The 23,091-nt window shown below is 35.7% G+C and overlaps 2 protein-coding genes and 1 pseudogene across 2 annotated transcripts; 1 reads left to right on the top strand and 2 right to left on the bottom strand.

The window, feature by feature from the left end:
• Nucleotides 1–549: 549 nt before the first annotated feature.
• Nucleotides 550–1,860, bottom strand: LOC106397606 (40S ribosomal protein S26-3). Its single transcript, XM_013838222.3, has 5 exons — nucleotides 1,679–1,860; nucleotides 1,520–1,612; nucleotides 1,351–1,435; nucleotides 1,131–1,264; nucleotides 550–803 (listed from the first exon to the last, which is right to left on the bottom strand). The coding sequence occupies exons 1-5, from the start codon at nucleotides 1,679–1,681 to the stop codon at nucleotides 726–728; spliced, it is 393 nt and encodes a 130-aa protein (XP_013693676.1). The 5' UTR covers nucleotides 1,682–1,860; the 3' UTR covers nucleotides 550–725.
• A 256-nt stretch (nucleotides 1,861–2,116) lies between these two features.
• Nucleotides 2,117–3,162, top strand: BNAC04G24950D. The gene has a single exon (XM_013842070.3). It carries the CDS (start codon nucleotides 2,337–2,339, stop codon nucleotides 3,009–3,011), a length of 675 nt encoding a protein of 224 aa, XP_013697524.1. The 5' UTR covers nucleotides 2,117–2,336; the 3' UTR covers nucleotides 3,012–3,162.
• An 8,585-nt stretch (nucleotides 3,163–11,747) lies between these two features.
• On the bottom strand, nucleotides 11,748–15,824 carry LOC106399757 (annotated as a pseudogene).
• Between the last annotated feature and the right edge of the window lie 7,267 nt (nucleotides 15,825–23,091).

The following is a 23,091-nucleotide window of genomic DNA, read 5'->3' as shown; positions in this document are numbered from 1 at the left end:
AAAATTCAAAAATAATATTTGTCCAAAAATCACTATATCCAGATCTTGTTTTGACAAATCAAAATTTTTACTATTTAGATTCGGATCCGGCCAAAATTTAATCTACAGCTATATATGTCAACCAATCGAGCTTTGCTTTCCTTAAAAAACTCACAGCAAAAAAATATCTGCAAAATCAAAATATGGCTGTACAGAGCTTTATTTCCGGAGCAAAAAATTAATGCTTTAGAAATCTACAGCAAATAAATCTACAGATTAAATTCTACAGCAAAAAATATAAAGTTACAGAACTTACCGATCATCCCCCATATTTTCAGAGTGGATCTCAAAATGGATCCAGATCCTAGATAATAAATCACAGCCTAAGGAAAGAGAAAGGGTGAGTGAAGGCACCGGCACAGATTTGGAGAAGCTTCTCAGCTTAAGGATGGAAGATAGCGATCCAAGACATGGAAGTTTCTTAACCATAATTCACATACATTGTGATAAGAAACTTGCATTCTATACAGGTTATGTGAGAATAATTTTAAAGGTTATGGTCAGTGAAAATATTGAATAAAACATGTCAAATTGAGAGGAAATGCAAACGTCAAAAATGAACAGATAAAGTCTCAAAGCATTCAAAACTATCTTTAACCAAACGTCAAAAACATTTTCACAAACTCCAGACAAGACTGAGACTACTAGAATATAAAGAGTTTGGGATTGCCCGCTTGTTGCAGTCTTTAGGCACGAGGAGCAGCTGGAGCACCACCAGCAGGGCGAGGGGCCTGACCAGGTTGTCCAGGCTTGGGAGCATCCTCCTGAAAATTTTATCATTTCCAAAACCATTCAATTAAAGAAAAAAAAACTTTATTAAAGAAGAGGCTTCAACAATACATGCATATACAAATGTAAACCTTTTGAAACAAGGTCAAGAACAACTTGAAGCCACTATAGAAATCATATAGTGCAGAGCTTCACACTCTATTCAACTTATCAGCTTTAAAGAACGTGCAACTAAGAATTCTACTTTCTAACCATAATCAAGAACTTAAACTGACCCGTTATGTATCTAAAGACTGATCAACCAGAACAGAATGCCTAGGGCACCATCAATAAGAAGCTAATGCATAGTATCGAGTGATTACCTTGCGTCTGGCAAAACGGGGCGGTGGGGTACGAACTCTACGGTTAGTGCGCGATCGAACTCTCACAACGTGAGAGTGGATAGCACATGAAACACAGTACTGCATCTTAGCGTACAACTTTGGTAGAGTGTAACCTACGCAACACCAAACAAATACAATCACATATCAACGACAATCTAAAACACACACAAGTGCAAATGAGAATCATTCAACAAAATACCATCGTAAACACTAGCTTCTTGAACATCTCTGATGGCAGCTTGCTCAACGATGTTCCTGACGAGGAATCTCTTAATCGCCTTATCCTACACAACAGGAGGAAATAAGAATCAGATCAAACTTTTGAAGACAAATTTAGCATCCGACCAAAAGAGGAGATCGAACCAAACCTTGGGACAGCATTTCCCGCAGTTGGAACACCTGATTGGGTTCACATGACCACGGTTGTGCTTGTTCCTACCACCGTTCCTTCGTTTGAAAGTCTACATAAAACAAAATTCAATACACAAGTTTTAAACGATTAATCTATCAAAGACAAGAAGACTTGCCATGTTCGCAGCAAAGAGCTTCTCAAGCCTGTTTTGCGTCTCTTCTTCTCTTCTTTTGCGGCGAACAGCGGAAAATGATTTAAAACCGTAAATCGATCTTTAATATATGAAGCCGCTTTAGGGTTTATTACGATGGGTTCACAAAAATATGTGGGCCTTAAATTGGGAAAGGCCCAGTCCAGCGAGGAGTCTGACGTGTAGCTTCCAAAGGCCGAGATTGATAGCTGACGTGGATGACACGTGTTCACCGCAATAAAAACGCCGTACTAGCGCGTGCCCGCGCAAGCCATGCACACAGCTTAACCGCGTCGCCACGTTCTCCTTGCCCATTATTGACATCTCTTAATCACAGCCGTTCAAATTTAATCAACGGTTATTAATCGATCTGTATTGGGTCTCTTTCGTGAAGAGAATCCAGAGAAGTACGATGAATTGAATTACAACCGTTCGATCAGCCAAGTGGAGAAAGCAATAGTTGTATAATAATTAACCCATCGTTGCCATTGGGTTGCGTGTGGCTGAGTCTCTGTAACGTATAAGAGAGAAGCAAACCATTTGTGAATGATTCTATAAAAGAATCAAGAAACCGTAGCGTGAAGCAAATCTCCATCGTCGATTCTCTTTCTTTCTCCGATTGATTCTCTCTGCATTGTAGGAGATGGCGAGTATATGTCGTGGAGGAGGAGGAGGAAGCGCGTGTGCCGTTCGTTGTGATCGGCGAACGGTTACAGCTCGACCTTCGTGTGTGGCGGTTCCGGTGACTAATCGGCGGAAGTGGACAGAGAACAGGAAAGTCTCGATGACGATGGCGGATTTTGCACCGGTGAAGCCCGAGCGGAAACGCGGCGGATCCGTCGTGTCGCGGGAGAAGCTTGACGAGTGGTTGAGGGATTCGGTCGTTGAGATCGTGAGGAATCTGAGAGAATCGTCGTTGATGGTGAACTTGTACGCGGAAGGGAACGGAGGTTTGACGACGACGGCGACGAATCCGGCGGCGGAGGATTGGGAGGCGATGGAGGGGAGGTGGGGGAGAGGAGAAGAGAGGACGCCGGAGGGAGTGGTGTTGGTGGAGAAGCTAGCTGACGATGAAGTAGCGGAGAGAGATGATTACGATGGAGGCGCGTGTGGGGAAGGTGCAACGAGCGCGTGGGGGATAGTCGCGCAGGGAAGGGGAACGGATAGTGGACCGGTTTGCTACTTACTGAAAACGACCCGGGTCGGGTCGGGTGTGGGGACGGTTTGTACACATTTTAGCTTGGTGAAGGTGAAGAGTTTTAGGGAGACGGCTGTGTCGCAGTTGAATAACTCGTGGTTGGTGCAGACTGGTCAATGAAATAAGTCTCATGGTGATTTATTATGGTGGTCAAAGGCCATTGTGATTTGTAAATTATTTATTCCCTTTGGGTTTGAATTATGAAACCCTTATGGATGATCATCATACCTTTGCTATTGTTACAGTATAATACATGATCTTTGTTATTGGATTTGTGTAAATGTAAACTTCTTAGGTTATAGATTATGGTGGCTTGATCAAGAACAATTTAATACTCTGTTACTAGCCAAAGGTGATGCTGATGTAGTCAGTTAGTCACTCATAAAGTGGATATAGTGATCATGATGAGCTATGCTTCTGCTCTCGCCAAGCAAAAGACTTGCGAAGTGTTGGCCCGTACTCAAACGTGGGTATTTGGATAATGGAATTATACTAATAGGCTCACGTATACAGTTGATAGATCGTCCCTTCATATGTTTGGGTAATATTTGATTTTTTTTGTTTGGGCTAATATTATTTGACTATAGTGTTATGCGTGATACTGATTTGTTTTTTTTTGTTTTTGGGTCAAAACATCTACAAGTCATACACTACCTGATTGTGCAAAATATATTAGACGACAAACCTCAATGTTTCTATGTTTCATGTAAAAAATTCGTTATCAATCCCCTAGATTATATTTGCGAAGTGATTTTGTCACATGTCTTCTATACAATCAATTTCACAAAAGAAATATGACAGAAATATGACATGGCTACTAAAATTGATGACATGGCTTTCAAAAAAATATGACATGAATAATAATTCATATATTACATTCAATATTGATATTTCTTTTTGATAAACTTTTTTTTTAAATATGGTAATAGTTTATACATCATCTATAAAATAAATATATTCATATATAACATTTCAAATTTCGAAATATTATTATTTTTGTATAATTATACAATTTGTATTACTAAAGCTTTCAAAAAATTTCTATAGTTTTTTTTAAAATTTAAATATCTAATCGTAAGATCATTAATTTCTTATATATCTACAAATTTTATAAATATTGTTTAGGCTAAATTTTTGATAATTATACAGTTTTATATCATTTTTATTAATTTTATACAAATTGATTTAATATATATCAAATATATATTAAATATTAGTATGAAAATAGTAAAATCTATAATATTTAATACAATTTATTGTTAAATATAAGTTAGATTTAAAAAACAATTACTGCACTTGGTGCAGGAAAACACCTAGTGATACATTTTATCACTAAGTTTTGTTTTTCAATCGAATAATTACACATTAAAAAACATGAGAAAAATATTTCTCGAAACTGTATACGTGTCTTCAGTGGCGAAACCAGAAATTTTTTTCACTGGGGTCAATATTATTTTAATATTAAATACAAATTTAAATTATAAAAATTAATATATTATTAATACTTAAAGAGTTATGTGTAATTTAAAAATAAGAAAATGTTTAAATTGGTTTATATAGTTAAAGGAAATATTTTTGTTGAATTAAATTGTAAATTTATTTCTCGCTAGTCAAATATTAAAACTTTAGTTTAATTAGTTTTAAATATAAGTTATGAAATTAACCAGTTTTACTTAGTGTAGGGATGATAAACACTAGCTGATAGTTATTTAGTATATGTAAAAAGTCTAATACTTTATTCAAAATACAGGAATAAAGAAAAAAAATTAAATTTTCATTATATAAAACAAAAGAACTATTTTATTTAATTGAAACTTGTGTATAATATTTTGACAGAAAATTATATATAAGATATATACTGAAATTCATGCTTTTTATTTTAATTACGAGCTTATTTTATGTTATCTATAACACTAATATGGATATGGACTGAGTTTAAATTGATCAAGTAAAAAATATTCTCAGTTAGAGTAAAGTGGGTTTCTATTATGAAAGTCAAAAAAAGGAGGAGCCGATTATGTTGAAAATATAAAAAGTGTGGGGCCCGCTGTCACTATTTGCACAATAAATTTATGCTTATATATACGAGTGAAAACGCTCAATTGTAAACACATCAAAAAACATCTTTTCTCTCCTTTTATAAGTATTCTCTCTCTAGCATATTATCTTATATCAGAGTTATCCCTTTTCTGCGGATATAAAATTTCGCTCTTATTTAAATTCCCGTGATACAATAAAATTCCAGTTCTTTTATAACACGTTATCAGCACGATCGTTCTCCAAATTGAAATACAAATGGCAAAAATCGAGAAACTTTAGTTTCTGGCCTTGGAAATAACTGGGACAAACTACACGGCATGGGTTACAAACATGGAGCTTCATCTAGATTCCGAGAAAATACTCGAAACAATAAAAGAAGGCAACATATCAACCTCTCATGAAAAGGCTAAGGCCGTGATATTTCTGAGGAGGCATCTAGATGAAAATCTTACGCATGATTATGCGAGAACCAAAGATCCCATAGATCTTTGGAAAGCTCTGAAGGAGAGGTTTGATAACCAAAAGAAAATCACTCTCCCCCATGCACTCGATGAGTGGAAAAATCTACGATTTCAAGATTTTGAAAAAGTGGAAACGTACAATTCCGCTATATTGAGAATAGCGGCGCAATTAGATTATTGCGGTAAGCCTGTGTCGGAAGCAGAAATTCTCGAGAAAACTTACCAAACGTTCCACAAAAATCATTATGTTCTACAAGAACAATATAGAAATTGTGGGTATACGAGGTTCTCTGAACTCGCTGTGACGCTTATAATAGCGGAGATAAATAATGAACTCCTCATTAAAAATCACAATGCCCGACCCACGGGAACCAAAGCATTTCCTGAGGTAAATGCAACGGATATAAAAAAATCCGGAAAAAGGAAATTATTCCTCTCGTGGGCGTGGTCGTGGCCATGGTCACAATCGTGGTTTTGGTCGTGGTCGTGGTTATCGATTTAACCACAACCATGAAAGGAGTAACAACCCAAGAGGAAGGGGATCCAACACATGGAATCGATCTGATCGGGTAAGAGGGAAAGAAACCCAAGAAAACCCTACTCATAAAAATGAGAACGTCTGTTACAGATGTGGATCGAAGGGACACTGGTCTCAAGTATGTCGAACTCCTCGGCATCTATGCCAGTTGTACCAAGAATCTATTAAAGGCAAGGCAAATGAAGTAAATCTCAATGAACACCTTGTGGGTACAACATCAACATACCTCGAATCCTCTGACTTTATGGGAGATTTCGACGAGGCCACTCATCAAAATAATTGAAGTGCTTGTACTGATTAAGCTTAATAATGCCCAGTGATGGCATAAAATATTATGTATTTTATTTTCAGAATAATGTTGTATTTCAAAATCACTAATGTATAATTATTGTGTACTTGTTATTGATGCATAATATGTTTACTTATGAAAGTTTATTTTCTTTATTGATATTAACTGTGTGTTACAGAAATGGATAAGAAAGCAAATGGAACAACAACTAAGCAAATTGGTAGAGAAGTTTGCATACCAGATAGTGGCACAACGCACACTACACTGAAAGATAAGAGATATTTCTCTACTTTAAAGTCAGTAAAAATGACTGTAAACACAATATCAGGTCCTACAGACCTGATCGAAGGAATTGGCAAGGCAGACTTTATGTAGCCTAATGGAACAAAGTTTTCCATTGATAATGCCTTATATTCTCCAAATTCTAAGATAAATTTGTTGAGTTTCAAAGACATATACCGTCAAGGGTATAACACTCAGTCTGGAAAAATTTCCAGAACTTCCTTCTGGATTGCATCACACTTATATTGATGCTATAGAATCACATCTTGTGATCAAAAGAAATCCAGAAGATGTTACATTATGGCATGATCGTCTTGGTCACCCAAGCACTACAATGATGCGAAAAATCATTGAAAGCTCACATGGTCATTCAATAAAAACCCAAGATATATACCAAAGTAATAAAATGACATGTGATGCGTGTGCTCTTGGGAAATTAATCATAAGACCATCACCTACCAAAATTGACAAAGAATCACCAAAGTTTTTGGAAAGAATCCAAGGTGATATTTGTGGACCAATACATCCACCGTGTGGACCATTCTACTACTTTATGGTATTAATTGATGCATCGAGTAGGTGGTCACATGTTTGTTTGTTATCATCTCGAAATATGGCTTTTGCGAGATTTCTAACTCAGATAATCAAATTAAGAGCACAGTTCTCGGATTATCCAATTAAAAGAGTTAGATTAGATAACGCTGGTGAATTCACATCCCAAGCTTTTAATGATTATTGTATGGTATCAGGGATTGAAGTAGAGCATTCTGTTGCTCATGTTCATACACAAAATGGTTTGGCAGAATCATTAATTAAACGGCTGCAACTAATTGCAAGGCCATTGATCATGAGATCAAAACTCCTAATCTCTGTATGGAGACATGCTATTTTGCATGCATAACCACTAATTCGGATAAGACCAAGTGCATACCATAGATATTCCCCTTTACAGTTAGCATTTGGAAAAGAACCAAATATCTCTCATCTAAAAATCTTTGGTTGTGCGGTTTATATTCCAATAGCACCACCGCAACGTACAAAGATGGGACCGCAAAGACGGTTGGGAATATATATTGGCTATGATTCTCCATCAATAATAAGATACCTAGAACCACAAACTGGTGATGTGTTTACGGCACGATTTGCCGATTGTCATTTCAATGAGAAAGAATTCCCAACTCTAGGGGGAGACAATAAGCAAATAGGAAACGAGATCAAATGGAGTGTACCATCGTTATTACACTTTGATCCTCCTACGAAACAGTCAGAACTAGAAGTTCGACGTATCATGCATTTACAAAATATAGCAAATCAGCTACCTGATGCATTTGCTGATACCAAAATGGTAACTAAATCACATATACCCACTGCAAATACTCCTGCTCGTATTGAAATACCACAAAACGGTGGAACGACAGTTGAGACACGTGAATCAGGAACACGTTTAAAGCGCGGTAGACCTATTGGTTCAAAGGATAAACTTCCTAGAAAACGTAAGGAATGTGAAAAGCATGATACTCCCAAAATAGCAGAAAATATTTTGGAAGAAGCGAATTGTGAATCTAACGACAATATAAAGCATCTTGAATCTGAAGAAAATCACGAGATTTCTATCAATTACATCCATAATGGAAAGATATGGAAACGAAATGAGATGGATGATATTGATGATGTTTTCTCATACCTTTTAGCAAAGGAAATAAATGAAGAAAACGAAGATCCAGAATCAAAGTCTGTATATATGAATGTCAAAAGAGACATGACTGGATAAAATGGAAAGATGCAATTCAAGTCGAATTAGATTCACTTAACAAACGAAATGTATTCGGACCTATTGTGCTCACACCCACAGATGTAAAACCTGTTGGGTACAAATGGGTGTTTGTCCGAAAAAGAAATGAGAAAAACGAGATTACAAGATACAAAGCTCGTCTCATAGCCCAAGGTTTCTCTCAAAGGCCAGGAATTGATTATGAGGAAACTTATTCTCCTGTTATGGACGCAATCACATTTAGATTCCTGATGAGCCTAGCGGCCAATGAAAATTTAGAAATGCGTCTCATGGATGTCGTTACGGCATATTTATATGGATCATTAGATATTGATATCTATATGAGAATCTCAGATAGATTTAAAATGCCAGAAACGTTAAATTCCAAACCTAAAGAGTTATGTGCAATAAAATTGTAAAGATCATTATATGGGTTAAAACAATCTGGACGAATGTGGTATAATCGTCTTAGCGAACACTTAACAAAAGAAGGATACACGAATGATCCTATATGCCCTTGTGTTTTCATAAAGAAAACAACATCCGGATTTGTGATAATCGCGGTGTACGTTGATGATCTTAATATTATTGGAACTCAAAACGAAATCCAAAAGGCATCAAACTATCTGAAAGGAGAATTTGAGATGAAAGATCTCGGGCAGACAAAATATTGTCTAGGATTACAAATTGAGCATTCTCAAAAGGATATATTTGTACACCAGTCTACATATACCAAACGAGTATTGAAACGCTTTAACATGGATAAAGCAACTCCTCTTAGCACCCCGATGGTCGTTAGATCACTTAATGTTGAAAATGATCCGTTTCGACCATCTGAGGAAAATGAAGAAATACTTGGTCCTGAAACTCCATATTTAAATGCAACTGGAGCTCTTATGTATCTTGCAAATTGTACTCGACCTGACATATCTTTTGCCATTAATCTTTTAGCAAGATTCAGTTCGTCTCCTACGCAAAGACATTGGAATGGAATTAAACATGTCTTTCGTTACCTTCAAGGAACAACTGATTTAGGCTTGTTTTATCCTAAAAGTTCAAAAGGTCAAATGATTGGTTTTGCAGATGCAGGTTATTTGTCAGATCCACACAAAGCTCGATCCCAGACAGGATATGTTTTTACAATTGGAGCCACTGCCATATCTTGGCGTTCTCAGAAGCAGACACTTGTTGCTACTTCTTCAAATCACGCTGAGATCATTGCACTCCATGAAGCAAGTAGAGAATGTGTATGGCTAAGATCAATAAGCCGACACATCTGTTCAAACAGTGGGATTGACGAAAATACGGAGCCAACTATTCTATATGAAGATAACGCGGCATGTGTTGCTCAAACGAAGGAATGATAAATCAAAAGCGATAGAACCAAACATATACCTCCGAAGTTCTTCTCATACACTCAAGAGCTCAAGAAGAATAAAGAGATCGAAGTAAAATATGTTCGATCATGCGACAATGCAGCCGACCTCTTCACAAAATCACTACCTACCTCGGTATTCAGAAAACACATCCATAACATTGGAATGCGTCATCAGAAGGATCTATGACTGCTTATTCGAGGGGGAGCTTACGTGGTTGTACTCTTTTTACCTTACTATGGTTTTTCCCATTGGGTTTTACGAGAAAGGTTTTTAACGAGGCAACAAAGACGTTAAGCGAGAGTGGATAGTAACACCGACCCCCAAGGGGGAGTATTATGAAAGTCAAAAAAGGAGGAGCCGATTATGTTGAAAATATAAAAGATGTGGAGCCCGCTGTCACTATTTGCACAGTAAATTTATGCTTATATATACGAGTGAAAACGCTCAATTGTAAACACATCGAAAAAACATCTTTTCTCTCCTTTTATTAATATTCTCTCTCTAGCATATTATCTCATATCAGAGTTATCCATTTTCTGCGGATATAAAATTTCTCTCTTATTTAAATTTCCGTGATACAATAAAATTCCAGTTCTTTAACAGTTTCAAATATATAGAGGTCATGAGCAATTTTTGACTGGGGTCAATACTGAAAAATTGTTAGAAAACATTGTTGAAAATTAAAATTGACTGGGGTCAGCTGAATACTTGAATTGTCCCCCCAAAAAATGTTATACTACATTAAGTAAAAAAAATTTGATCGGATACGTAAAACTATTTGTATATAAGAACAAAAAATTGGAAAAATGTCTCCTAATCGTAACCTAGATTCTAGCTTTCTTTCATGTATCATTTTTAATAATAAGAATGTTAGATATTGACAGAAAATCAGAAACGTCAGATATCATCGGTGTCTTCTCTTCTTTTGTACAGATGATATATTTATACTACTTCGATTTCATGACTTTCTTCTTTCCCAAGTCCGAGATAGAAAAGGCGTGGTCTGGTTCCTCTTTTTCTTGGCCATTGAAACTAGGGTTCTTCTGTTATAATGTGATCACTCTGAAAAGCCAAATTAAATAGTGTGGACTACTAATTTATTACTGGTATTCCAGCGCGTATCGCCGGGTTCGTATATATTTTTTTCTTAAATAAATTTACAATTCATTCTATAGTCTTAATAGTAAACAAAATATATCAAATTTCAGGAAAGTTCCACGGACATGTAAATAAGATTTCGATAGAGAACACTACCCCCACCAAAAAACTACAAAGCTCGCATTAACAACCAAATGAAAACAAAAAAAAAGAGAAAAAAACAAATCGATCTTACAAAAAAAAATGTAAATTGTATCACAAAATTAAATGATACAAACTTCTATCATTTATTTGTAAATGATACAAAAGATAGATCCACCAAAATCGTACGTAGGCTGCCAAATATAACTTAATAGATGGTCTCTCTAGGATAACAAAAAAAAAAGTTAATTACGATATGGTAAAGTTAATACTGGAGTCTAAAGCCATGAACCTGCTGCTGTTTTTAAAATGTGTGGGATTGGTAGTGTTTCGGTTAGAAGTATTGGGTTAAGTTCGGGTATTGATCGGCTGTATTTCATAGTCCCGTTAACAGTGTTGTGTTTTAAGTTTTTTGAAGTGTCATTAATTTGGCTTTGCCAATTGTGGGTGACCCTTTTTGTAGTGGAAAACTATGTTGTTAGTTTTTTGGTCTCTTATGCTCTAGTGGTTTGATAAATAACTTGTCTGTCAAGCAATATGTGAACCTTTAACTTATTTTGTTTCAGCGAATTGATGTATAATATCATATTTCTTTGACTGTTTTGAAGCATTTTACAGTGGATGTGCAAGAGCCTGTTCACATCATCCCATCTGCTAAGCTGACTGTAAACCGGACTGCTTCTGAAGACTATAAGGAAGCTCATGGGATACACCAGTGGCGGAGAGACGACCAAGAGTTGGTTTCCAACATTTATTTGTTCAAATAGCTCACAAAGGTTGATTTGTTTTCTTTCTTTTCTCAATTACAATACCCTTTATTTTCTGATTGAAATTTTGTGAATTAAGTTACAAAAACATACAGAAAATATATTTTTGCATCGAACTTTTAAGAAAAAGAAATATATATATAGCCTTCGAAATCATTTTTACTCATATATCTTCTACAACTTCAAAAACCAACTACCAAAAGAAAACCAAACTCCTAAGAAAAGAGTGAGCAAATTTGGTGGAGAAAACGGACAAAAAAACCATCCAAAGTAAAGTAAGCAGCTTGCTGCTGCACTCAGCATGGGATTCAGCATGTGCTCGCAACTTCTGCAACACCGTTTTGTGATATCTCTTCAGCCACTTCTGCTATCACACTGGTTTCCTTAGATTTGTCTTTTGGTGTTGCCTTTTTGTCACTGGCAGTAAAAGATTGCTGAAAGATAAACAATCTCCATCAGATATTTATCTAGATAAGAGCACCACACTATAAGTTTTGTTGTTTTTACCTGTCTTTTATACAGCTGGTGTTTCTTTTTCCCGTCTTTGATTATATTTTCACAATTCTCATAGAAGACAAAATCATTGAGTATGCATGTATTGTATGCATGTCTTGCTCACATGTTCCTTAAAAAATTTGATTACTTCGACTTCTTGCTCTATCTTTACCTGCCCATTTCAAAATCCACAAAAACTAAAATTTAATTTTTTTTTTCACATGACAGAGGGAGAAACTAAGAAAGGAAACCAGAAGACTCTCTGACCTCCTGTGTATCACGGCTATTAGTAACAGGCTTGTTCTCATTATTCTCAAGCGTAATATGCCTCAAGGAACTATTCGGGATATCTTTAACGATGTGACACTTAACAGGGAAGCAACCAACCCACTTGTCCTGCTGCCAGCACTCCGCCATCTGGTTCTAATCAACTGGTCATACCATCTCCGCTAAACCAACAAACTGCCCACTTGTGTTTACCTGTTACAAAAAAAATCATTTCATTTATATTCAAATCGGAACCAAATCAAAACAACCAAACTTTTGCCATATTTCACTTACAGAGAAGATGAGAAAAATAGGGCAGGAGGACTTGTCTCCAGCTGCTTCCACTACAAAAAAAAATGTGGTATTGATAGCACATTATGATAGCGTTGTTTTACGAACTGCTATTAAAAATCAAAAAAAAAACTGAGTTTATATTAATAGCAGTTTATTAATGCTGTTGTGTAAAATCAGTGAGCGGGAACATAAAATCACTAATACCGCCAATATTTAGGTGAAAGTTAGCCACGCGCAAAGACATAATTTTTTCTATTTTTTCAATAGCACATTATGATAGCATTGTTTTTAAAACTGTTATGAAAAATCAATTTCTAATCTTTGAAATCTTAACCCTAAACATGTTTTAAACCCTAAACTCTAAATGTAAACATTAAAACTCTAATTTTGTTCATATCATAACCTGAAATTATAAACTTAAACTCAAAGCCATCCCTTTTAATTTTGGTCTTTAACTTCCAAAACACAAACCTTAAATCTTTATTCAAACTCTATACCCTAAACTCTATACATAAACTTTATACATAAACTATATATAATAAACCTTATACTCCGAATTATAAATATAAACACTAACATATTATATTCAACACCCCATACTGTTCGTATTTTAGTTCCAAATCTTAAAAAAATTCAAATTTTAGTTATTTTCAAATTTTAATCTCAAAATCTCAAAACCAACCCTTAACATCACACTTCAAGCCCTAAAACCTAAATCCAAATCATAATCTAAATATTAATCTAATATTTTCAAACTTGAACATCAAACCTTAATATAAACTTTTAGTTTATTATTTAAAAAAAAATGAAATCTTATCCTAACTCCAAACCCCATATATTTAAATTCATAAATTAAACTTCAAATCTAATATTCCCTACATAAATCTAAAAATCTTAAAAATTGCTCTACACTAAAATTTTTAAAATAATACAAATATTAAACCCAACCTCAAATTATTTTACTCAAAACACTCTTAACATAAATATTAATCTTAAAACTTTATTCAATGATCTAATTACTTTATATTTGTTCACAATTTATTCAACTTTAAATTTATCTGCAAGTATATTTCCTAATTTTAATCCTAATTTTTAATAAATTATAAACTACAAAAATATAAATTTTGAATAAAACATAACTTAGAAAAATTACATACAAAACAATCACCAAATAAAGAAAGACAAAACAAAAGAAAATAAAAAAGAAAGATAAAGTTCTTTTGTCCAATCAGAACCATATACAATACAAGGATCACCTTCTCAGCTGTTGGATTACATTAAATTAACGGTTGAGATTAGTCCTTTTTTTTATTCTTTCCTTTTCTTCTCTGGCTCCTTCTCTCTGTCGAGAGATTCATTCTCTCATCTTCTTTCACTCTCATCTCTCTATACGCTTGAAATCTCACCAACTCTCTCATATCTCACTTTTCAGATCTGGTCAACTGAGAAAGGATGGAGATGATAATGTAGACGACGAAGACACAGACTCGCTGGGACGAAGCGCCGAGGCTCACCGGAAAAGGAGACGCGCCGGAGTATCTCTCTATCTCCCTTCTCTCTCTCTGTCTCTCTCTTTCTGTGTCTGTCTCTCTCTCTCTCTGTTTTGATATCGTTTTTATTTTTTTTTTCTGGTAAACAAAGGTAGATGAGGCAGAGAAGATGATGTTTGGTGGTGGTGCATAGGTCCGAGGAAGAGATAGAAGAAGAAGAGGGGAAGACGACGAGTTTGGTCGCTTCGGCGGTAGATCTGGAAGAAGATGGATGAGACGGGGCTTCAGAGAGACGACCACGATGGTGGCGTGGAGAAGGTCCGAGCTCCGGTGTACTGGAAGATGACGACCAGCTCGGAGCTCTCGTGATGGACTCTCGGTGGAGGGAGGCGGCGGCAGTAACATTAGTTAGGTTTAGGGTTAGATTAGATTTTTTTAATTACATTTTATTGTTAACTAGATTTGGTTTAGTTTTGTAAACCTGTTTAATTGTAAACCGGTTAATTGTAAACTGATTAAATTTATAAAACAGATTTCTATTTGGTTAATTCATTTTATTTTGTAAACCGAATTAAACCAATAAACCATTATTAATTAATATATCAATTCTAATTAAAAACTAAATTATTCTAAAAATATATAAATTTTTATAAATATAGTTAATAATAATATACGCTATCGTATTGTCCTAGTATACAGCATTTATACAACTGCTATAATAGAGAGGAGACCTAAGATAGCTGAGGCAGACATAGCGGTTTCAATAATGCTAACAATAGCATATGATAGCTGTTTTTTTACGCTAAGAATGAACATTTTTCTTGTAGTGTTCGTTGTTATACGCAGTGTTAAGCTTCTTGTTGCCATTAGAGGTACTGGACCACACGTTATATTTGATGCTTTTGTGAATATCATCTTCGCTATACGATTTGATCACAAAGAGCTTCGCGTTGGTGTAGGTATTAGAGAAAAATCTTTCTTTGTTGTATTCCTTTGAATCTTTCGCTATACGATTTGATCACAAAGAGTACATGCTACTGTCAGATCGTCCCTGATGCCATAAGATAATAAAAAAGCCAAATCATGAACTCAATTAAAAAAAAAAGAAGTTATTATGGAGAGCGATGATCGATCCGATATTTACCAGGTAGGAATACTGAAGAGTGGTGTTGGTGGTCTTTCCAGAAGCATAGTTCATCATGTCATAACCATATCTGGGGTAATACTGATACGCTTGAGGATAGTAGCCACCGTAATAGCCATTGTTGTTGTTGTAACCAAGTTTCTTCTTGGTTGAGAAGCCATTGTTACTGTTTCCGCCGTACACATCCTGCAAGAAAAACGAAATGGTATTAACCATGACACTGTTTCGGTTAGTCCCACAGATTCCATAGACAATATATGGACAGTCAAGAGTAGCAAAAACGGAATGACAATTACCTATCCAGTTTCGTAGTCACCATGAGAGGGAAAACTAAACCATCGAGAGAGAAAGAAGCTTAGGCGTCACCGGATAGTCGTCACACGAAGAGGATAGATGATCTTCAAGATGAGAAATACTCACATATTTATACAGATTACACACCGCCTCGGAGATAAGAACGTCACATTGAAGACTCATAGTGGGCGATGGAATTAATTGGAATAAACACGAACAACTCCGTCCGTTTTAGTCAGGGAAAGGAAGCTCAGACATCATGCATCGCCGCCGCATGAAGGGAAAGACTCCCTGCAAATCCTCGATTGTGAAATTAGGGTTAGATGGGGAAGACCATCTTCCCAGGCCGGATACATGGGCAAAATTCATAGCCCAACACGCATTATGCGAAAAAGCCCATAATGGTGTGTTTCGACCTCATGGGACAGGTGGCGAGAAATGCTCCTATCTACATGATGATGTGGAGGGCTGTGTGCATAGCACAAATCTCCTTTATATATAAAATATAGCATTTCTTGAGACGTTTCCTCGATTTCCATAATCCAACAAAGACTAAACTCATTAAATTGATGCGTTTTCGCATAGTTCCATGCACATGGTGACATCAAATGAAGCTTCTTATTACTAACTTAATTAATTCATACAGTATCACCACACCAAGCCTAGCCACATTTTTTTGATCTTCACGTTTTCTTTATAACCCTAAGCTGTTGCTTGTCCCACAAGAAGTTTCCGCATTATCTGACTGGTAATAGAAGGTTCATGAAATTAGAAATGAAAGACTACAAAATTCTTTTCCTTCTTAAGATTCCATCAGAAGAGTTCCGAAACATGGAACCCGGTGAAGACAAATTCCAAGAGAATTCGACACCACGAGGTGTTTTGAAATTGTGGTTTTCGACTAGATAGCAAAAATTGTCTCTATGAAGAAAATTTTCTACTATATATAACATTTGGCTGTAAAAACTACCTTTTCTGAATAAATTTTACATATTATTCAAAAAAAAAAAAACAAATTCGATTTGAGTAGACATGTGGCCCGGCCCTGAAAAACACAAGACAAATATGGGCTGAAAGGAAAACAAAATTAAAGGTTAACTTCTGGATTCGAACCTGCCACCTATAACTAGAATTCCGGTTAGTTTTTTTTTGAGCAACTTCCGGTTAGTTTAATCATCTGAATTACTTACAATTAGGTGATACCCGCGCCTTGCGCGGGATGAATAGACTAAAATATCGAAGTTATATTGTTATATTTTAGTTGTCCAGAAAAAATATTGTTATATTTTATTAAAATTATATTGGTTCTGGAGTACATAAAAATTGTAGAAGAATAAAAATAAATTGAAGTAAATGATATGAGGTTAAAAAAAGTAAATAATATGAATTTTATAATTTAGTGGACTGATTAGGACTCGAAATTGTAAAAGAGACCAATTATTAAACCTTAATATCTATTATGAGTCAAAATACATGGTTTGGGTTAACTCTTCGTCACTTGAGATATCCATATTTTGTGAACTAAACTCAATCACAATACCTAAGAAGATTGGAAGCTGAATCGAGTGACTCAAATCTCAGAAAATTCGAACCGATAGATTGTAAATTGACAAAGGCCCTATCAACAAATCTCCATATTTAAAAGAAGTCCATATTAAATGATATTTGACTTCAAACTTAACCGGAAATAATTAAATAAATTTCCAAATTTAATGTTTATCACCATTTATGTTAATTTCGTAATAAAAAAAATTGTTGCAAAAGTTAAGGGATTCAAAGAAATTTATTATGTCATTCCTTTTTGATTTTATTTTGCAATCACTCAAGATTAGGTTTAACTTTTTTATAAACAACGTTTTGATTTTACAATATAATTGAGTTTATATTGTCCAGACATAACATGAATGTCACATATCCCATAAAATACATAAAATAATTAATCAAAATTAATTATTAATTTTGATTAGATAACGAAATTGGTAAGCAAAGTATATCATTGTGTTGGAAAATCAATGCACTTCCCTTAAGTGTATGAGTAACCAACTTTTACTTGATATAAGACATTAGCTGTATAATTCAAAATTTCATCATAAACTTAAATTACCAACCAACCGTTGATGTCGCAAAATAATTGATGGAAAGAAAATCAATTACTTTTAATTCTGAATATTCTAAATTTGAAGCCACGAAAATATTTAAGTTTAATCAAAATGAAAATAAACATGTTATACCAAATAAATAATATAATTCAAATGAAAATAAACATGTTATACCCAAACATAATTCACAGGTTTAACCAAGTATAGTAAATATTTTCTATATGTTTAACCAAAAAAAAATATAACTGATGCGACCATCTCTAAAAGTATATCAATTAGTATATTTATTCATGACCAATAATAATAGTATATCAATTAGTATATTTATTATGTTCTAAGAGAAAAACATGTAAACACTACAAGAAAACACAAATTTAACGACGGCCAAAATCGTCGTTATTTCCTCGGAAAAGAAGGCTTACGAGGAAATGGCGATGAAAGGCGTTTCGTCGTTATATGATTGTCGTAAGAGAAGATTCGTCGCCATTTCCTCGTTAATTAGCGAGGTTATATTTTCCTCGTAAAGAAGAATTAAGTTTTCGTCGTAAAGACCACGTGGGGTTTCCACGTAACGCGGTCGTTGTGCTTCCTCGTAAGAAACTCGTAAATGATTCGTCGTAAAAGACACGCAAAAACCTCTAAATAAATTCGTCGTAATAAAAACGTAAGAAACACGAAAATAATTCGTCGTAATAGAATCGTAAGTAAATCCACGTAAAATCCTCGATAATTGTTCCTCGATATTTCGTCGTTAATTTTCCTCGTTAATACATCGGGAATTAGCGACGAAATTACTTTGTTTTCTATTTACTGAATTTATAAATAAAAATTATATTTATTTAATTTATTAATAAAATTTTAATTGAAATTAAATCGAATAGGAAAAATTTTTTTGGCCGAATTAAAATGAAATTATATAATATATAAATAAGTTTTGAATTTTAAAATACAATAACAAAAAAAAAACTAATGCTGCATTGCCGCGTCGTAGAATTCCTCGCTCCTTCTCGAGAGATCTTCCTCGTTGACTTGCACGGATGTCTCGCCTGGAATGGGGTTTTGTTGTCTCATGGTCCTGAACATGGCCTCCCATTCCGGATTTGTGGCCGCTATGACGTCCAAGAAGTTCTCGAGACCAGTCATACGAGCTGTGAACGACGATTTTGTCGAGGCCAACTCGTTTTGTGTCGACGACAGCTGATGTTGTGTCGTCTCCAACACGTCGCGCAGCTGAGAGACTTCATCATCCCGTCTCTGGCCATAAGAGGAAGTCGCTCTCGGAACATCGTTGACGGAACCAATCCCCAACACACGTCCCTTTTTCTTAGGAGCGACCTTAAAAAACAATAAAATATATATTAAAATTTAAATTTTAAAGTAAAATGGAATTAATAAAAAATTTATATAAAATTTACCTCCTCGTAAATTCTATCCACTTCTATTGTGGATAAGACGACGGGTAATCCGTCGGCGGACTCCTGCGCCAGCTGGGTCTCACGCTCGTCAATACGAGCTGCCACATCATTGTAGATCTTCTCAGACCTCTCATCTACAAATGCGCCCGCCTTGTTTTTGTGGGTCCGATCGAAAAGTTCCATAAGAGTCGGTAAACGTCCCAACTCCTTGGCCTAAAAATAGTTAAGAAAGTTTTTATTATATATATATATATATATATTAAAAATCAAAAAGTTAAATATTTAAATTACGTACCATTTCCAAACGGACGCGGGCGTGTGGTTTTTGGCCCGTACTATGTTGCATCGCCCTGTGGCCATGCTCATCTACCGAGTTACGGGAGGCGGAGCAAGACTGGGCGACTCTCATGGCATCAGGATCCCTCCAGTAACGGATGAGGCCATCCCACACGTCCGTGGTGATGGTTGAGGGTTTGCCCCGCTCATAGCCCTTCACGATCCAGTCACCCTTCCAGTTGGAGACCGTGTCCAACAAACGTTTCTTCGCCTTGTCGATAAACTCTTTCCGCACCTTCTCAGTGACCCCCATGGACCAATTAAATTTTTGCTGCAAAAAAAAAAACATTAATAATTAGTTTAGAAAAATAAAATTTAAAAAAATATAAATCAGGAATAAATTGTAAAAACTTACAGCGTAAATCTTGAACCACGTCCTTCTGATGTAGATCGGAGTGGATTTCCAGTTGGGATGTGCCATGGAGAAGTAACCTTTAATCGTCTCGGTTACTTCTGTTGCAAGGCAGTTATCAACCCCAAACCTGGAAAAAAAAAACAAATTCAAAGTTTTAAATATTTATTAAAGTCACAAATGAATTTTAAAAAATAAATGTAACATACATACCAAAGAGTTCCTTCAGGTCGGTCGGGGTCTATGATCGGTAAGCCTTCTCTGCCTGGCAAACCGAGAATGTCCTCAACAGTGTACTGAGAGTAAGGACAACTCGCTGGCACCATCAAATCAGCATGAACCTGATGGGCGGGCATCTGAGGAGGCACATGAGGAGCTGGCATCGGAGGAGGAGCTACCGGAGGAGGCACATGAGGAACTGATGGCGATGCCGTAGAAGAAGGCGAGACTCTCTGAGAAGATTGAGTCTCGGGGACGGTCTCCTGCTGACCCGAAGAACCAGGAGCTGAAGAAGAACCGGGAAGTGAAGACGGGTCTAACCGACTACCCGGTGGACCGAACATCTGCGAGTAGTGAGCACTACGCTGGTGCCTACGAATAGTCTGCAAAATTTAAATTTCTAAATTAAATTCAAGAGTAAATAAAAAATTATGAACAGTATTAACTACGTAATTAATAAAATGAGGAAACCTAAATTTTGTAAACTAATTTCGTAAACTAAATTCCCTAAACTAACCACCTAATCTAAATTCCCTAAACTACTTAGAGAGGAAAGAGAGTTACCATGTTGAGAGGAAATAGAAAGGCTCTAGAGAGGAATTAGAGAGGAAATGAAGAGGGCTGCGGTTTCGCCTATATATAGGATTAGTGTTCGTCGACAATTCGTCGCAAAATAACGAGGAAAGACAGAGGCCCGTCTTTCGTTTTGTCGCAAGGCCCAAGCAAATTAACGAGGATATACAGAGGCCCGTCTTTTATTTAACGTCGTTCTTGCGACGATTTTTGTTTTATCATCGATTTTACGTGGGCCCGTCTTTTGTTTCGTCGCAAGGCCCAAGCAAATTAACGAGGATATACAGAGGCCCGTGTTTTATTTAACGTCGTTCTTGCGACGATTTTTGTTTTTATCATCGATTTTACGTGCAAATAGCGAGGCTTTTTTTGCTAACCCCTAAAATTTTAAACCCCAAACCTCAAACCCTATCTTTCTTATCTCCAAACCTCAAACCCTATCTTCCTTATATTTCTTATCTTATACTTCATATATTTCTAACCCTTTAACTTCAATATATATATTTTTTTGAATTTGAAAGGTTTAATACGTTGGAAAACAATTTTACAAATTTTGAATTTGACATATCACACAACAAATCAAACACACTCTACAAATCATATATGAAAGGTTTAAAAACATAAAAAAAAAATTGAAAATTATTTTTTTTTAGTTTATATGAAGTAGGATGGGGAGTTTTAGGGTTTGCACATTTGGGGTTTAGGGATTTGGGTTTCATTTTAGTATATTTACCGACGAATTAACGACGAAAAGTAAAATAAAAAAGCTAACCTCGCTCATTCCACGTAAGTTAACGAGGCTCTTACGACGTTTTAGTCTTACGTGGAATAAGCGAGGTCCGCTTTTTTAATTATAAATCGTCTCTTATTCCACGTAAGTTAACGAGGCTCTTACGACGTTTACTGTTACCGTGGAATATGCGAGGTAATGTATTATAAATCGTCGTAAAATTCCCGTGAGATAACGTGGAAAGTACGACGACTGTCTCTAAACCCCTAAAACGAAACCCCAAATCCCAAACCACATCTTCTTTATCTTCTACTTCATATATCAAACACTTCTATCCTTTAACCTCAAGCAATTCATTCTAATCCAAACCGAAAATTATAAAAACACAATTCCTTTACTTATAATTAATGTCGATATCTTATTTATAAATAAACTCCCATTATCTTTAATTATATATAATAAATCAAACTCATACAAATATGAAATACATTAATCGGATTCATCGACATTCTCGTCATCACTTGAAACATCATCATTTACATGAAACTCGTCTTCAACAGCTTCCTCCGTGGGATCTTCGGTAAGATCTTCATACTCGTGATTATGCGGATCAATGAGAAGGATGTCATCAATTTCTTGTTCAGGTTCATGAACTTCATTTATTTGTTCTTCTTGCAATGGTGGTTCTTCTCCTACGATGATTCGTCCTCGAGGTGTAACTTTGATCACGGCTAACCAATTTATACCCGACTCTCTCATCCGTGGGTATGGAAGGAAGCTAACTTGGTCTGCTTGTGAAGCTAAGATGAAGGGCTCGAATTTGTTGTACCTCCGGCCACCGTTGACATCTACTACACCGAATTTGTTCAACCGAACACCTCTATTGACGACGGGGTCGAACCATTCACACTTGAAGAGGACGCATTTTAGCTTCAATATCCCTGGGAATTCGACTTCAATAATCTCCGTCAAGATTCCGTAGAAATCTGTTTCTCCTTTCACACAAATTCCATAGTTACTGGTTGCCCGCTGTTTACCATACTCATATGTGTGAAAAGTATAGCCTCGTGTGAAATACATCTGTGATGTGGTGACCTTTACAAGTGGAGATTGAATTACTTCGTGTAACCACTTAGGATAATCTGCATCGTCGTCATAATCAACCTATTTAAAAATAAAAAGAACGTTGAAATACAAATCATTCATGTATGAAAATTTTAAAAGTATTTGATTAATACCTGATTCTTCAACCACTTAACAAAGTGTTGATCTTTTCTTTTGTCTACGTCACTTGTGGATATACCAGGAAATGTTTCTTCGACTTGTGAAACAAACATGCTGTAAATTCACATTTTACATGAATTAATCTCTCTCAATTATATAATGTATACTCAATTTAAGTTACCTTTCAAAATAACGCATCAATGGATCCTCGCAATTGAGTAGAATATAGGTGTGTGCACTATGAGCGTCTTCTTCACTCGACCACCAAACCTGTTTTGATTTCCCACCAAGTCGTCCAATCTGGCTAAAGATTTCTGGAACACCAACAACTGCATATGTGGGCGCAACGCCACCATCATCATATCTTCTTGGAGCTCTTCTTCGTGTACGTACTTTTGACGCAAAGTAGTACGATGTGAAGTGAGAAACTTCTTCTGTCAAACTTCCAGCAATTATAGAACCTTCAACTTTGGCGAGGTTCTTTGCTTTTCCCTTCAAATAT

Source organism: Brassica napus, chromosome C4, assembly GCF_020379485.1.
Source record: "Brassica napus cultivar Da-Ae chromosome C4, Da-Ae, whole genome shotgun sequence".
Taxonomy (NCBI): domain Eukaryota; kingdom Viridiplantae; phylum Streptophyta; class Magnoliopsida; order Brassicales; family Brassicaceae; genus Brassica; species Brassica napus.
The sequence above is the reverse complement of the archived record's forward strand: the minus strand, read 5'-3'. Positions and strand labels throughout refer to the sequence as shown.

Excerpts from the sequence above, each read along its gene's own strand:
- LOC106397606 (XM_013838222.3), bottom strand. Across the intron at positions 1,265-1,350 it reads AGAAGCTAGTGTTTACGATG|GTTACACTCTACCAAAGTTG; the intron begins GTATTTTGTTGA and ends GGTGTTGCGTAG. Across the intron at positions 804-1,130 it reads CCCGTTTTGCCAGACGCAAG|GAGGATGCTCCCAAGCCTGG; the intron begins GTAATCACTCGA and ends TAAAATTTTCAG.
- BNAC04G24950D (XM_013842070.3), top strand. The coding sequence starts at position 2,337 with ATGGCGAGTATATGTCGTGGAGGAGGAGGAGGAAGCGCGTGTGCCGTT.